We start from the raw sequence: 14,957 nt of genomic DNA on the forward strand, positions 1-14,957 counted from the left end.
TATAACAGCAGTCAGTGAGTGTATAATGCATATTGTATTTGCTAAACTGGGCTTACAGCATTGCCAGAACCGGAAGAAATTAGTCACTGTTCAAAGCAGCCGAACCATTGGGACTTGTGCTGTGCTACTGATGTCACCTGACTTGGCAGCCAGTGACCGGTCCCAGCAGTCCTGCTACTGCTTTGAATGGTGATTATTTCCTACGGTGTAAACCTAGACCTTGGAATGACCTGCGCTAGATCTTAGCAAGCGCAGATAAGAGTCTAGCCCTGTGTGTATGTATAGTATTATTATTACAATCCACTGCTAAAACTAATTTTTCCCTGGACAACCCAGGGTCCAGCATTGACTCTCTGCAGCTGATCCTGGTGTTTGTTGTTGACAACAGTGCTGCAACCAACAATTGGGGTAAACTGCTCTGCTCAAGTTGATGGCACACGTCGCTGAGCTCAACGATTTGGCTGTGGACAATAAGACACTTGGAGCAGTGGTGGAGACTTCAGGGGTATTCCCATCTCCAAGATCCTATGCCAGTATGTACTAGGTGTAATATTAGCATATACTTCCAATTAGAAATGTAGTATAGTTGTTCTGATACACTATCTCTTTACTCATATGTAGGCATTGCTGGACCTTGGGTATCCATGGTCCCAACAACTAGCTAACTCACTATATCAGTGATCGTAATCATGGATACCTAAAGGTACCGTTACACTAAACGACTTACCAGCGATACGACCTGGCCGTGATCGTTGGTAAGTCGTTGTGTGGTCGCTGGGGAGCTGTCACACAGACAGCTCTCTCCAGCGACCAACGATCAGGGGAACGACTTCGGCATCGTTGAAACTGTCTTCAACGATGCCGAAGTCCCCCTGCAGCACCCGGGTAACCAGGGTAAACATCGGGTTAAGTGCAGGGCCGCGCTTAGTAACCCGATATTTACCCTGGTTACCATTGTAAAAGTAAAAAAAAACAAACAGTACATACTCACATTCTGATGTCTGTCACGTCCCCCGGCGTCCACAGGGTTAAAACTGCTTTCGGCAGGAGCGCTGCTAATATGCATGCGCTGCTGCCGAGAGCTTCCCTGCACTGAATGTGTCAGCGCCGGCAGTAACAGCCGGTGACGTCACCGCTGTGCTTTGCTTTACGGCCGGCGCTGACAGTCAGTGCAGGGAAGCTCTCGGCAGCAGCGCGTGCATATTAGCAGCGCTCCTGCCGAAAGCAGTTTTAACCCTGTGGACGCCGGGGGACGTGACAGACATCAGAATGTGAGTATGTACTGTTTGTTTTTTTTTTACTTTTACAATGGTAACCAGGGTTAATATCGGGTTACTAAGCGCGGCCCTGCGCTTAGTAACCCAATATTTACCCTGGTTACAAGTGAATACATAGCTGGATCGGCGTCACACACGCCGATCCAGCGATGACAGCGGGTGATCAGCGACCAAAAAAAGGTCCTGAGACTCCTGATCATTCCCGTCGACCAACGATCTCCCAGCAGGGGCCTGATCGTTGGTCGCTGTCACACATAACGAGATCGTTAGCGGGATCGTTGCTACGTCACCAAAAGCGTGACGTTGCAACGATATTGTTAACGATATCGTTGTGTGACTCGGCCTTAAGGTCCTGTGATGCCTGAACATGGCATGTCAGACAAACTATACTACATTTAATATAACAATTAAGAATGGGTTGTCTGAGTAGTGGCCAACCCCTTTAAAAGAAGTTCATATTAATGACTGCACTTTTTTTCTTCTTTCTAATAATTTCAGATTCGCTTCTTTTGTCTTCCGCTGCACAAATTCTTGTTTTTATTTTTGTCTGTTACATGCAAAAACATTTGTAAAGGTTCCGGATAAAATTGTAGCCAGGACTACTTTATACATAGCAGAACAGAAAGGTGCTCTAAGGCTAGGTTCACATTGCGTTAGGGCAATCCATTTAGCGCTAGCGGATTGCGCTAACGCAATGTATTTGTAGGGGCCGCGTTTAGGGGTCGTGCTAACGTCCCCGCTCTCGCAGATCCCCGATCTGCGAGAGCGGGGAACGGACCTCGGGCGCGCCGCGGACGCTGCAAGCAGCGTCCGAGGCGCGCTACAAAAGAACGGCACATCGCTAGCGCGAGCCGAAAAAGGCACGCGCTAGCTATGCGCTTCAGGCTGAAACATTTCTGTCAATGGGTGCGCTAACGGACCCGTTGCACGGCGTTAATTGCGACATTTTCGCCGTGCAACGCTGTCCGTTAGCGATCACCCACTAACGCAATGTGAACCTAGCCTTATTCACCGACTCCCACTAAACGGTGCTTGCTAGATGACTTTTAAATCTAATCAAAAACTATTTGTTAAAATAAAAAAAGTGCCTTATCTGTAATATAAACATTACACTTGGCTATTTTGGGACAAAACCAATGTTCTTTTTAGCTGCCTGCAAGCCATGTATAGAAGAACTTCAAGAAAGTGAGTAGTAGGGCTCTGTATAACACAGCCAAGTGGTATCCGATGTTTTATTGGTTAGCACTTGGACCAATCTTGTACTATAGGGCAGCACACACACACACACACACACACACACACACACACACACACACACACACACACACACACACACACACACACACACCCCCCCCCCATGCTGATTTGGCATGAAAAAATTATCGCTGTGTGCATCCAATAATTATATAATACAATGGGTACGTGTAAAATATGGGACTGCACTCGGGTGTCCTCTGAGAGCAATCCAATTACTGGGAACACAGAATGGAGAAAATAGAGAAACTAAGTTCTCCATCTCTTCCGCACATGTGATACAATTGTTTCGTGCAAGAGAATTTGATCACACTATGGTGACACTCGGATCAAACTCTGAGAGAGTTTGATCTGTGTAACATTAGCATATTTGTCTCAATTCGCCCATATGAGTGAATCTGCGGCTGTGTGACCCCCCAGGTGTGTTCTGAAAACAGAGAGGGTTTTTTGTACTCTGAAACTTACAAAATGGGTAAAAAGTGTTCAGGAATTTATGGCAGGCTTAGATAATATAAGGCCTTGTATTAAGGATTTTTATGGTGGTTTTCAGAAGCTACGATAGGGAGATCATGACAAGTTCTGTGTATACTCTACCTGCTGGCTTTTCATAATTTCACTGCCGCAGAAGAGTATCTAGTCAAGATTTGCTTAAATATACTAAATGTTCTTTTTCCATTAAGGTTAATGTTCGTGAAGAAATGGAAGAGTTTATTCCAAGAATGTTGAAGAGAAAGCAAGATAAAAGAAGGCTAATGAAAAGTTGTAAAGATCAGAAAATTTCTATTGAATGGGGGAAAAAAATATATCAGAAGACTGATCAGATCATATAATTAAGGCTTTAATGAATTGGTTGCATTGGGGAAGAATACACGAAGTTGAAAAATGAAAAAAATAAAATAAAATAAATAGAAGAATGAAGAAAAGTTTAAAGCAAGAGTGTCGTAGAATTAAAAGAATCTGGAAGAATGAATGGGTCCTAGGTTAAGTAAATGTATGGTTTATGTTCCAGTGTCTGTATGATCAAAATAATAATTTTGCATGATTTAGTTAACAGAAAATATGGATTTGGTCATATGGTTCAAATAGGGTATTGATAGCAAAAAGTATCTCTATTGGTTTAAATGCCGTGAGTTAGAGGGCAGAGTAAACTGTAACCTAACCATTTTTTTTTTTCAGGTTGATATAATTTGTCTATCAAGCTAGGCATTTCTAAGAACTGCTCCATTTTTAATGTACTTTTGTTCTCTTAGGAGTCACGCTCTCGTTCCAAGTCCGCTGCAGAAAGTGCTCCACGTGCAAAATCAGGAAGTCGATCTGTCTCGCGTAGTGGGTCAAGAGCTTCCAAGCACTCAGAATCCCGTTCTCAGTCTAGGTCAAAATCTCGGTAAGTGGGGATATGGTAAAAGTTTATATATAGTACACATGGTGGTCTGCTCCTCATTAAAAGGAAACAACATGTAAAAATGGCATTAGAGTAATCCAGCCACAAACCTTTTTCATCTATCCAGTGGTCTAACATTGGATCAGTGAGGGTCAGGCCAAGGAAGTCCCTACAATTGTTAAAACACTGTCCCCTCCCCAATTTCACTGCATGTCAATGGGAAAGGATTTTGAATGGAGCAGCATTGGAAATTGCTGCATCCGGCCATCAGATCTAACACTTATCCCATAGCTGAGATAACATATATGTGGCAGAAATATTCATTTACCGTATATACTTGTGTATAAGCCAAATATTCACACCTCTCCACTCCCGTAGGCGTGGAGTGAATATTCATTACCTTAATGAGCAGGGCCACATAATCGCTCGGTAGGGAGAGCTGCTGGCGCCGGAACGAATGAGATGCAGCAAGGCCACGCAGAGATGGAAGTAGGGTGTGTGTTTTTTTTTTTTTTTTTTTTTTATAGGAGCCATGCACACAGGGACGCGATGGGGGAGCCATGCATACAGGGACGCGATGGGGGAGCCATGCATACAGGGACGCGATGGGGGAGCCATGCATACAGGGACGCGATGGGGGAGCCATGCATACAGGGACGCGATGGGGGAGCCATGCATACAGGGACGCGATGGGGGAGCCATGCATACAGGGACGCGATGGGGGAGCCATGCATACAGGGACGCGATGGGGGAGCCATGCATACAGGGACGCGATGGGGGAGCCATGCATACAGGGACGCGATGGGGGAGCCATGCATACAGGGACGCGATGGGGGAGCCATGCATACCCGCCTTATACAAGTCGTTAAGTTAGGCTACGTTCACATTTGCGTTGTGCGCCGCAGCGTCGGCGCCACAACGCAAACATTAACGCATGCACAACGCTGCGTTTTGCGCCGCATGCGTCCGTTTTTTGATTGATTTTGGACGCAGCAAAAATGCAACTTTCTGCGCCCGGACGCGGGCGCCGCAGGGACGCATGCAGCGCAAAACGCAAGTGCGACGCATGTCCATGCGCCCCCATGTTAAATATAGGGGCGCATGACGCATGCTGCGGCGCCCGACGCTGCGGCGCAGACCGCAAATGTGAACGTAGACTAAACCCAGTTTTTTCGAGGCAAAATTAGGTGCCTCGGCCTATACAAGAGTATAAACTCTAGTATATACGGTAATTACTTTTTTCCAATATAGAAAATCCATTTACTTTTCGTAAAAGCCACCCTTCAGCAAAATGAATTGACAGTGATCTTGGGACAGAAGGTAGTTACAGGTGGGTGTAAGTCAGCGCTCCCTGTATGGAGCAGGGTCAGATCCCGAGTTCACCATTTGTATACACAACCTCTGCAAATTAGAACTTGTATTTTTAAGCCTCTTTTTGTTTTATTGGGATTTATGGGGTGTATGGAGGGGGTTCAGGTGACCTGCCTGCTCTATACATGGTGGATGCTGGCTGTATTATAGGCAGATGTTTTGTAACTACTTATTTTCAGCTGTCAATCTCTGACACTTGCATTTAAAGGGAACCGGTAAGACCATTCATGCTGCCCACATTGCAGGCAATGCAGCTTGACTGCACAATTTATTTTTTTCTGATATTCAAGTGGCTTTCGCTTCCGTCTCTTTAGGTTCACAGGTGCTATAATTTTTTTTTTAAAGAGCTGGCAGATTGGGCACTTCTGTCAGCGCTGCAGCCTGTGGTGACTGACTGGTCTGTCATTTGCATGTAGGTAGGAAAGAAAAGTCAATTGCCTGCAGCAGTGCTTTGATGGGGCGGTGACAGACCAGTCTCTTCTTCAGCCAGATCTTCAAACTATAGTATTCTGAGACACTGACATTTTTGTTTTTTGTACAGTAAGTGGAGTGATCGCATCATGTGACTGTTGCAACATCTATTGGCCTCTCAACTCAATTGTGATGTGCTGTTGGGTTTCCATCACAAGTGGGGTCTCTTGAAGGAACCCCTTGCTGATTTTACACACCCACAGGCTGGGCTTCATATGAGTGATCTCTATTTTTATATACTGTAGGCAGCAATACCACAGTATTGTAGGATATACACTGCTCAAAAAAATAAAGGGAACAATAAAATCCCACATCCTAGAGATCACTGAATTAAATATTCCAGTTATAAATCTTTATTCATTACATATTGGAATGTGTTGAGAACAATAAAACCTAAAAATGATCAACGTAAATCACAACTAATATCCCACGGAGGTGTGGAGTCGGAATGATGCTCGAAATCAAAGCGGAAAATGAAGTTACAGGCTGATACAACTTCAGTGGAAATGCCTCAAGACAAGGAAATGATGCTCAGTAGTGTGTGTGGCCTCCAGATGCCTGTATGACCTCCCTACAACGCCTGGGCATGTTCCTGATTATCCTGAGGGATCTCCTCCAAGACCTGTACTAAAGCATCCGCCAACTCCTGGACAGTCTGTGGTGCAACCTTGGTGGATGGTGCAAGACATGATGTCCCAGATGTGTTCAATCGGATTCAGGTCTGGGGAACGGGCAGGCCAGTCCATAGCTTCAATGCCTTCATCTTGCAGGAACTGCTGACACGCTCCAGCCACATGAGGTCTGGCATTGTCCTGCATTAGGAGGAACCCAGGGCCAACCGCAGCAGCATATCGTCTCACAATGGGTCTGAGGATCTCACCTCGGTACCTAATGGCAGTCAGGCTACCTCTGGCGACCACAAAGAAATGCCACCCCACACAATTACTAACTCACTGCCAAACCGGTCATGCTGAAGGTTGTTGCAGGCAGCAGATCGCTCTCCACGGCGTCTCCAGACTGTCACATGTGCTCAATGTGAACCTGCTTTCATCTGTGAAGAGCAGAGGGCGCCAGTGGCGAATTTGCCAATCCTGGTGTTCTGTGGCAAATGACAAGCGTCCTGCACGGTGTTGGGTTGTGAGTACAACCCCCATCTGTGGAAGTCAGGCACTGAGACCATCCTCATGGAGTCGTTTTCTAACCATTTGTGCAGACACATGGACATTTGTGGCCTGCTGGGGGTCATTTTGCAGGGCTCTGGCAGTGTTCCTCCTGTTCCTCCTTGCACAAAGTCTGAGGTAACGGTCCTGCTGCTGGGTTGTTGCCCTCCTAGGGCCCCCTCCACGTCTCCTGGTGTAGTGGCCTGTCTCCTGGTAGCGCCTCCAGCCTCTGGACACTACGCTGACAGACACAGCAAACCTTCTTGCCACAGCTCGCATTGATGTGACCATCCTGGAAGAGCTGCACTACCAGAGCCACTTGTGTGGGTTGTAGAGTCCGTCTCATGCTACCACGAGTATGAAAGCACAACCAACATTCAGAAGTGACCAAAACATCAGCCAGAAAGCATTGGTACTAAGATGTGGTCTGTGGTCTCCACCTGCAGAACCTCTCCTTTATTGAGTGTTTCTTGATAATTGCCAATAATTTCCATTTGTTGTCTATTCCATTTGCACAACAGCATATGAAATTGATTGTCAAACAGTGTTGCTTCGTAAGTGGACAGTTTGATTTCACAGAAGTTTGATTTAGGCTGTGTGCACACGTTCAGGATTTTTCGCGGTGGGGGAAAAAAAAACCCACATACATTAAGCATCCTATTATTAGAATGCAATCCGCAATTATTTGTGCACAAGTTGCGTTTTTTTTTTCCCGCGGTGGATTCCACCGCATTCCGGGAAAAAAACGCAGCATGTTCATTCTTTTTGCGGAATCGCGGGGATTCCACACATAGGAATGTATTGATCCGCTTACTTTCCGCATGTGGCTATGCCCACCATGCGGGAAGTAAGCGGATCATGTGCGGTTGGTACCCAGGGTGGAGGAGAGGACTCTCCTCCAGGCCCTGGGAACCATATAATTGTTAAAAAAAAAAAAAAGAGTTAAAATAATCATTATATTCTCACCTTCTCCCGGCAGTCTTCCCGCTCCTCGCGATGCTTCCGTTCCCAGTGATGCTTTGCGGTAATGACCTGTGATGTAGTGGTCTCGTCTCGTTGGACTGCTACGTCATCTGAGGTAATTGCCGCAAGGCATTATTGGGAACGGGAGCATCACGAGGAGCAGGAAGACTGCTGGGGACGCCGGAAGGTGAGAATATCACTATTTATTTATTTTTTTTGTAACCATTTTTAACATATCTTTTTACTATTGATGCTACATAGGCAGCATCAATAGTAAAACTTGGTGACCCTTGTCAAACACTATGTTTGACAAGTGTGACCAACCTGTCAATCAGGTTTCCAAGCGATGCTACAGATCGCTTGTAAACGCTAGCGTTCTGCAAGCTAACTACGCTTGTAAAACGCTAGTGTTTAGCGGGAATATGCATGCCAAGTCCGCATGCGTTTTACCCGCTGCACAGTTGCGGAATTGCTGCGGAAATTCCGGACGTGTGCACATAGCCTTACTTGGAGTTATATTCTGTTGTTTTTAAGTGTTCCCTTTATTTTTGTGAGCGGTGTATTTAAAACAAAAACTGATGCATTCTCAAATACTATGGTGGGACTAAAGGAAAAATTAAAAATTAAGAGAAAATGTTCTCAAACAAAATAAGTTTAAATTGTTCCTTTTTTTTTTTTTTTTTCTCCTTTGATTTTTGTATAGTCATGTCTGTAAAAGTCTAATCTATGAAAATAATGCTACACCACTCAAATAATAAAGGGAACACTAAAATACCACATCCTAGATATCACTGAATAAAATATTCCAGTTGCAAATCTTTATTCATTGCATTGCGAACAATAAAACATAAAAATGTAAATCAAAATTAATATCCCATGGAGATCTGGATTTTGAATACTACTCAAAATAGAAAATCAAATTACAGGCTAATCCAACTTCAGTGGAAATGACTCAAGACAAGGAAATTATGTTGAGTAGTGTGTCCACGTGCTGTATGACCTCCTTACAACACCTGGCCATGGTCCTGATGAGGCGGAGATGTTATCTTGAGGGATCTCCCAGACCTGGATTAATGCATAAATCAACTCCTGGACAGAATGTGGTGGATGGAATGAGACGTGATGTCCCAGTTATGCTCGATTGGATTCAGGTCTTGGGAACGATCAGGCCAGTCCATAGCATCGATGCCTTAAAGGGAACCTGTCATACCCCCCCCCAGGTGTTTTTAACTAAAAGAGCCACCTTGTGCAGCAGTAATGCTGCATTCTGACAAGGTGGCTTTTAGTTCTGGGTGCTGTAACTGCCGAAATAATCAGTATTGTAATTTGTCCTAAATACCTTGTCTTCAGTCAAGGAGGCAGGCCTTTCCCCCCCTGCTTCAGACGCCACACAGCCGTCACTCAAATCTTCTTGGCGGCGCCTGCGCTCTTTTCTCCTGCCTTGGGCAGGCGCAGTGAGCGCTGCCCATCTGTCCTCATGTGCAGTCTGGCGGACTGCGCCTGTGCGGCCGCCCTGCCTGTGAATCCCAGCCCCGCAATGTGAATAAATCAGAAGACACTGCGGGGCTGGGATTCACAGGCAGGGTGGCCGCAAGGCAGGAGAAAAGAGCGCAGGCGCCGGCTCATTTCAAAACAGCGGTGAGGAGGCGGAGCCCGGCGCCAAGAAGATTTGAGTGACGGCTGTGTGGCGTCTGCAGCAGGGGGGAAAGGCTGGCCTCCTTGACTGAAGAAAAGGTATTTAGGACAAATTACAAAACTGATTATTTCGGTAGTTAGAGCATCCAGAACTAAAAGAGCCATCTTGTCAGAATGCAGCATTACTGCTGCACAAGGTGGCTTTTAGTTAAAAATGCCTGGGGGGTTGGTTACAGGTTCCCTTTAATCATGCAGGAACTGCTGACACACTTCAGCCACACAAGGCCAAGCATTGTCATGCATCAGAAGGAATGCTGGGCCCACTGCATCTGGTCTCACAGTGGGTCTGAGGATCTCATCCCGGTACCTAATAGCAGTCAGGGTATCTCTGGCTAGCACTTGGGGGGGGCTGTGCGGCCCTCTAAAGAAATGCCACCCCACACCATTACTGTACCTCTAGGAGTGAGTGTAATGGCAAAATGCAACAGTGACCAAAGCGGCCAAAAAGGATGAGAACAGAGAAGTGGTCAGCAATCCAGCAGTGACAACTACAGGTGTCTGCTGCAGACCCCCGGGTTGTCATGCCAGTCCATCGGCGACCCATGGTCATGTGACACGGGTGCCGATGGGGGGATTAGTGCTGCGCTTCCCCCACGATCCCATTAAATGCCGCTGTCAGAGATTGACAGTGCCATTTAACAGGTTAACAGCCACATGTGTATCACAATTCCACCCGCCGCTGTTAGGGGCACATGTCAGCTGTTCAAAACAGCTGACATGTGCCGGGAAAGATGTGGACTCGGGGCTGGAGCCCACATCAAAGGGAGGGAGTTGGCATGCGCTGTACGTGTACGGTGCATGTTGTGAAGGGGTGAATCCCTTAAGGGCCAAGCAATTTTTTGTTCTTGTGCTTTCATTTTTGCCTCCCTTCTAAGAACTGTGACTTTATTTTCTTGCTGAGAAAGTCGAGAGATTTTTTTTTTTTTGTGGGACTAGTGTTACTCTTTGACACATCCATATTTTTTTTCCTCTGTTGAAGTAGCTGTCAGAGCTTGCGTGGTGACCTGATATTTATTTTTTTATATTTGTCCTATTTTGGGGTAAATACCACACTTAAATTCCTTAACGCGTGGGTTTTTATTTTTTTGGAGTTGGCCGCAGTCAAAAACCCGCGATTCTGACATTTCAATTTTATTTTTCTCTTAAAAGTTTATATAATGATTGGGCATGTTGATTTATTTTATATTTTGATAGCTTTGACTCTTCTAGACACATTGAAACAGTGTATGAATGTGAGTTTTTATTCACTAGGAAAAAGGGGCGATTAGAATTTTTTTTATTTTTTTTATGTTTCTAACTTGAACCTGCAATCTTCTGATCGCTTTTGCAATGCACAGTTGTATATAGCCATACCACAGTATTGCTGCATATAGGAAAAATCATATCTTTGCCTGTGGCTGGGCGTCATTCAGCCGGCCCCCTTGGTTGCTAGAACAGCCAATCAGTTGCCTGCAATCACGTCACAGTGAAGCTGGTGGCCACCTGTACTCACGTCCGATTTGGACAGCGTCCCTTAAAGGGAACCTGTCAGCAGAATTGTGCGCAGTGGCCTACAGTGTCAGGTTGGCGCCGTTATGCTGAATAAAATGATACCTTGGTTGATGAAATCTTGTAATTGTTCTTTAATCTTTATTTTTAGTTTTGTGTTAGAGACTCTCTCGTGCCATAAAGCGGGGTGGAGGTATGTGGTGCTCTGATTATATATTGATAATGCAGACTGCTCCCTCACTGACCTGCCCCCCTAGTTTACATAATGAATACCTAACATACTGAAGGAGACAAAAACACTTTTGCAGGCAGGTGCCGGCCGTGTCACCTGCTCTGCAGCATAATCACACATTTACTGTGCACTTAATCACTTTTGCTTATTTAATTGGGGGAGGGAGGAGGGGGGGGGGGGTCAATTTGAAAATGGCGCAGTAGTAGCTATCGCTGTGTATAGAGATCTGCTATTGCGCCGGCGGCATCATCTTGCTGGAAAAAAAATAAAAATAATTCCTCCTCCAAGACGGCGCCGTACACGTCTGCGCAATAGCAGCTATTGGCGATCTCCGAGAGCTGCTACTGCGCAGTCGCGGGCGGCACCATCTTGGAGGAGGACTTATTATTTTTTTATTTATTTATTTATTTTTTTTTCCTTCATCAAGATGACGCCGCTTGCGCAATAGCAGCTATCGGATATCTACACACACTGATAGCTGCTACTGTACCATTTTCTAATTGACCCCCTCCCCCAATTAAATAAGCAAAAGGGATTAAGTGCACAGTAAACATGTGATTATGCTGCAATGCATGTGCCACAGCTGGCACTTGCCTGCAGAAGTTTTTTTTTTTTTTTTCTTCTTCAGTATGTTAGGTATTCTTTATGTAAACTAGGGGGCAGGTCAGGGAGGGAGCAGTGACGTATCAGCAGTCTGCATTATAAATATACCCCAGCCCCGCCTTAGGGCACGAGAGACTCATTAAAACAAAACTGAAAATAAAGATTATCCCCTTCATGACATGCGCCATACTAGTACTGCGCATGTCGTGTCTTCCCCTTTGATGTTGTCTCCGGCGGTGAGCCCACATCAAAGTCGCGACATGTCAGCTGTTTTGTACGTCATGTGATCAGGGGTCAGCGATGCGTCAGCATGACAACCTGAGGTCTGCTTGAGACCTCTATGGTTGTTGATGCCGGCTTGCTGTGAGCGCCACCTTGTGGTCGGCGCTCATAGCAAGCCTGTAATTCTACTACTGTAAATAGGGGCAATCAGAGGATCGCTCCTATGAAGCAGAGCCGATCAGGCTATGCCAGCTTCTAGCCTCCCATGGAGGCTATTGAAGCATGGCAAAAGTTTAAAAAAATAAAAAAAAATTGTTTAAAAAAAAAAATAATTAAAGTTTACATCACCACCCCTCTTTCGCCCCATTCAAAATAAAACAATAAAAGAAAATCAAACCTACACATATTTGGTATCCCCGTGATCAGAAGCAAACTTTGGAATTTTTTTTCACCACTTAGATAAAACATAACCTAGAGACATGTGTGGTGTCTATGAACTCGTAGTGACCTGGAAAATCATATTGGCAGGTCAGTTTTAGCATTTAGTGAACCTAGCAAAAAATCCAAACAAAAAACAAGTGTGGGATTGCACTATTTTTGCAATTTCACCATACTTGGAACTTTTTTTTCCCGTTTTCTAGTACAAGACTTGGTAAAACCAATGGTGTCGTTCAAACGTACAACTCGTCCTGCCAAAAATAAGCCCTCACATGGCCATATTGACAGAAAAATAAAAAAGTTATGGCTCTGGGAAAGAGGGGAGCGAAAATCGAAAACGCAGAAACGGAAAAGGGGTTAAACAACCACAAGACGGATTTCATCAACCAAGGAATCATTTTATTCAGTATAATGGCACCAACCTGACTGTGTGTAGGTTACTATGCACAATCCTGCTGACTGTTTCCATTTAAATGCTGCTGTCAGCAGTTGACCATGACATTTAAGGAGTTGACTGGTGGGATTCCAATCGCTGCTGTTAAGGCAGATGCCGGCTGTGCATTATAACCGGCGTCTGCTCTGTGTTGCATGGATGGTTGAATTTAAAGTGAATCTGTCAGCTGGATTCCACCCTACCCACATTACCCTCCTCCTGAATACATACATACAGCTGTTTCAAAGCCATGTGCAGCAATATGTTTACACGGCCACATCAATACTGAGAAATTGGGGTTTGGCATGATTTGCAAATGAGGCTGAATAGTGGTTTGTATATCTGAAGCCGGTCACTCCAGCTCTGTTCCCACCAGCGCACCAGCCTTTCCTGAGACTGCTTCCATGCTGTGAGACTTCAGGTAAAGGAATTGTCAGTCAAGCAGGAGGTGGCGGCGCTGAGCAGGGAATAGAGCTGGCGTGACAGAGGCTTCAGATCTACCATAATTTGCATATCAATTCAAACGTGGATTTCTCCATAACTGAGGAACAGACTAGCAATAAAAAGGTATTTGTGGACTTGTTTTTTGAAAGATCTACAGGTGCATATAGTTTCAGTGGTATCTGGTGTCATGGCTCTGCATGTGTGGCTTTTTCCATTGACTAGTATGAGAGTTCTGGATGCAGTCCACCCTCCCCCACTATAAAAATTTACAAACATCCCACTTTCTAAGAAGTCTAAATGAAAACCAGTCGGCATGGAATGAATTTATTGCAGGATTACTCTTTCTGACAATACAGTAGCATGAGGCACTGGGGCAGAGGCACTTGAGCCACCATCCTGATGAACATGCAGTGTGCTGTATTAACTGAAGGTTTAACCCCCTGGGCCATTTTCCATTTTTGCATTTTCTTTTTTTGCTCCCCTTCTTCCCACAGCCAGAACTGTTATTTGTTTTTTTTTTTATTTTGAATGGTACGAAAGGGGGGGTGATTTGAACTTTTATATTTACTTTTAAACACTTTTTTTTTTTTTCTTTATGCATACTTCAATAGACACCATGGGAAACTAGAAGCTGTAATACTTTGATTGCCTCTGCTACACACAGACTATGATCAGATCACCTGTATGTAGCAGAAATGCTCACTTGGTATGAGCGCCGACCACGGTGCGACACTCATAGCAATCTGGCAATGACAACAATTGAGGTCTGCTGCAGACCTCTGGTTGTCATGCCAACCCATCGGTGACCCGCGATCATGTGACAGGGTCAGTGATGGGTGGAGCCAGTGATACTTTCTGTAAGCGCAATTTTAAATGCCACAGTCAGAGATTAACAGCAGCATTTAACTAGTTAACACACGGGTGTTGCGGGCACATGTCATTTGTATAGATCAGCGTTGGAGCCTGCACCAAACGGGGATTCTGACATGCGCATGATTACTGCACATGTCGGAAAGGGGTTAAAACTTTTTTGTGCTTCTCTATGCACTCTTGTAAAGCATCTCAAAGAGGGGTATAGTTAGGCAGGTTCATAGAATAATCCATTTTTATTGAATGTGCTCCGAAAAAAAAAAATCAGTGTAAAGTAAACCAGCCTTGAACTAGTGCAGATGATAGAAACAGTTTAATTTGTACCAAATCTCAGTGTACGTCGTTCTGCTTTGTGTTCTAACAGCATTTGTAAATGTCTGTGCAGCATCAATGTTTGTGGACGGTCATGAAAATTGTTGTGCAGCTACATAACGAGCTTTAGACACGTTTTTAAAATTGAAATTAATACCGTTTACATTCATTACTATTACCACACAGCATAGATTTCTCCCTATGTTGTTGCTATTTAAGTGGGTTGGCCGGCTCATTGCATAGCAAAGCCAAGTGTCCGGTCTCTGCCTCTGCTGTTGAAATAAGCCAGTCAACCATCCCCCTCCATACACCTCACAAGGGGGGGGCTAAAGGTTCTTTGTCC

At 45.0% G+C, this 14,957-nt stretch overlaps 1 protein-coding gene across 2 annotated transcripts in view; it reads left to right on the top strand.

The window, feature by feature from the left end:
* The window catches only part of TRA2A (transformer 2 alpha homolog), a 46,707-nt gene that overhangs the window by 22,536 nt on the left and 9,214 nt on the right, over positions 1–14,957 (top strand). For both annotated transcript variants that reach the window (XM_077268751.1, XM_077268752.1), the window contains exon 2: positions 3,782–3,915. In XM_077268751.1, coding sequence (XP_077124866.1) covers positions 3,782–3,915 — 134 coding nt within the window. The remainder of the gene's footprint in view (positions 1–3,781; positions 3,916–14,957) is intronic.

Source organism: Ranitomeya variabilis, chromosome 6 (genome assembly GCF_051348905.1).
Source record: "Ranitomeya variabilis isolate aRanVar5 chromosome 6, aRanVar5.hap1, whole genome shotgun sequence".
Lineage (NCBI taxonomy): Eukaryota > Metazoa > Chordata > Amphibia > Anura > Dendrobatidae > Ranitomeya > Ranitomeya variabilis.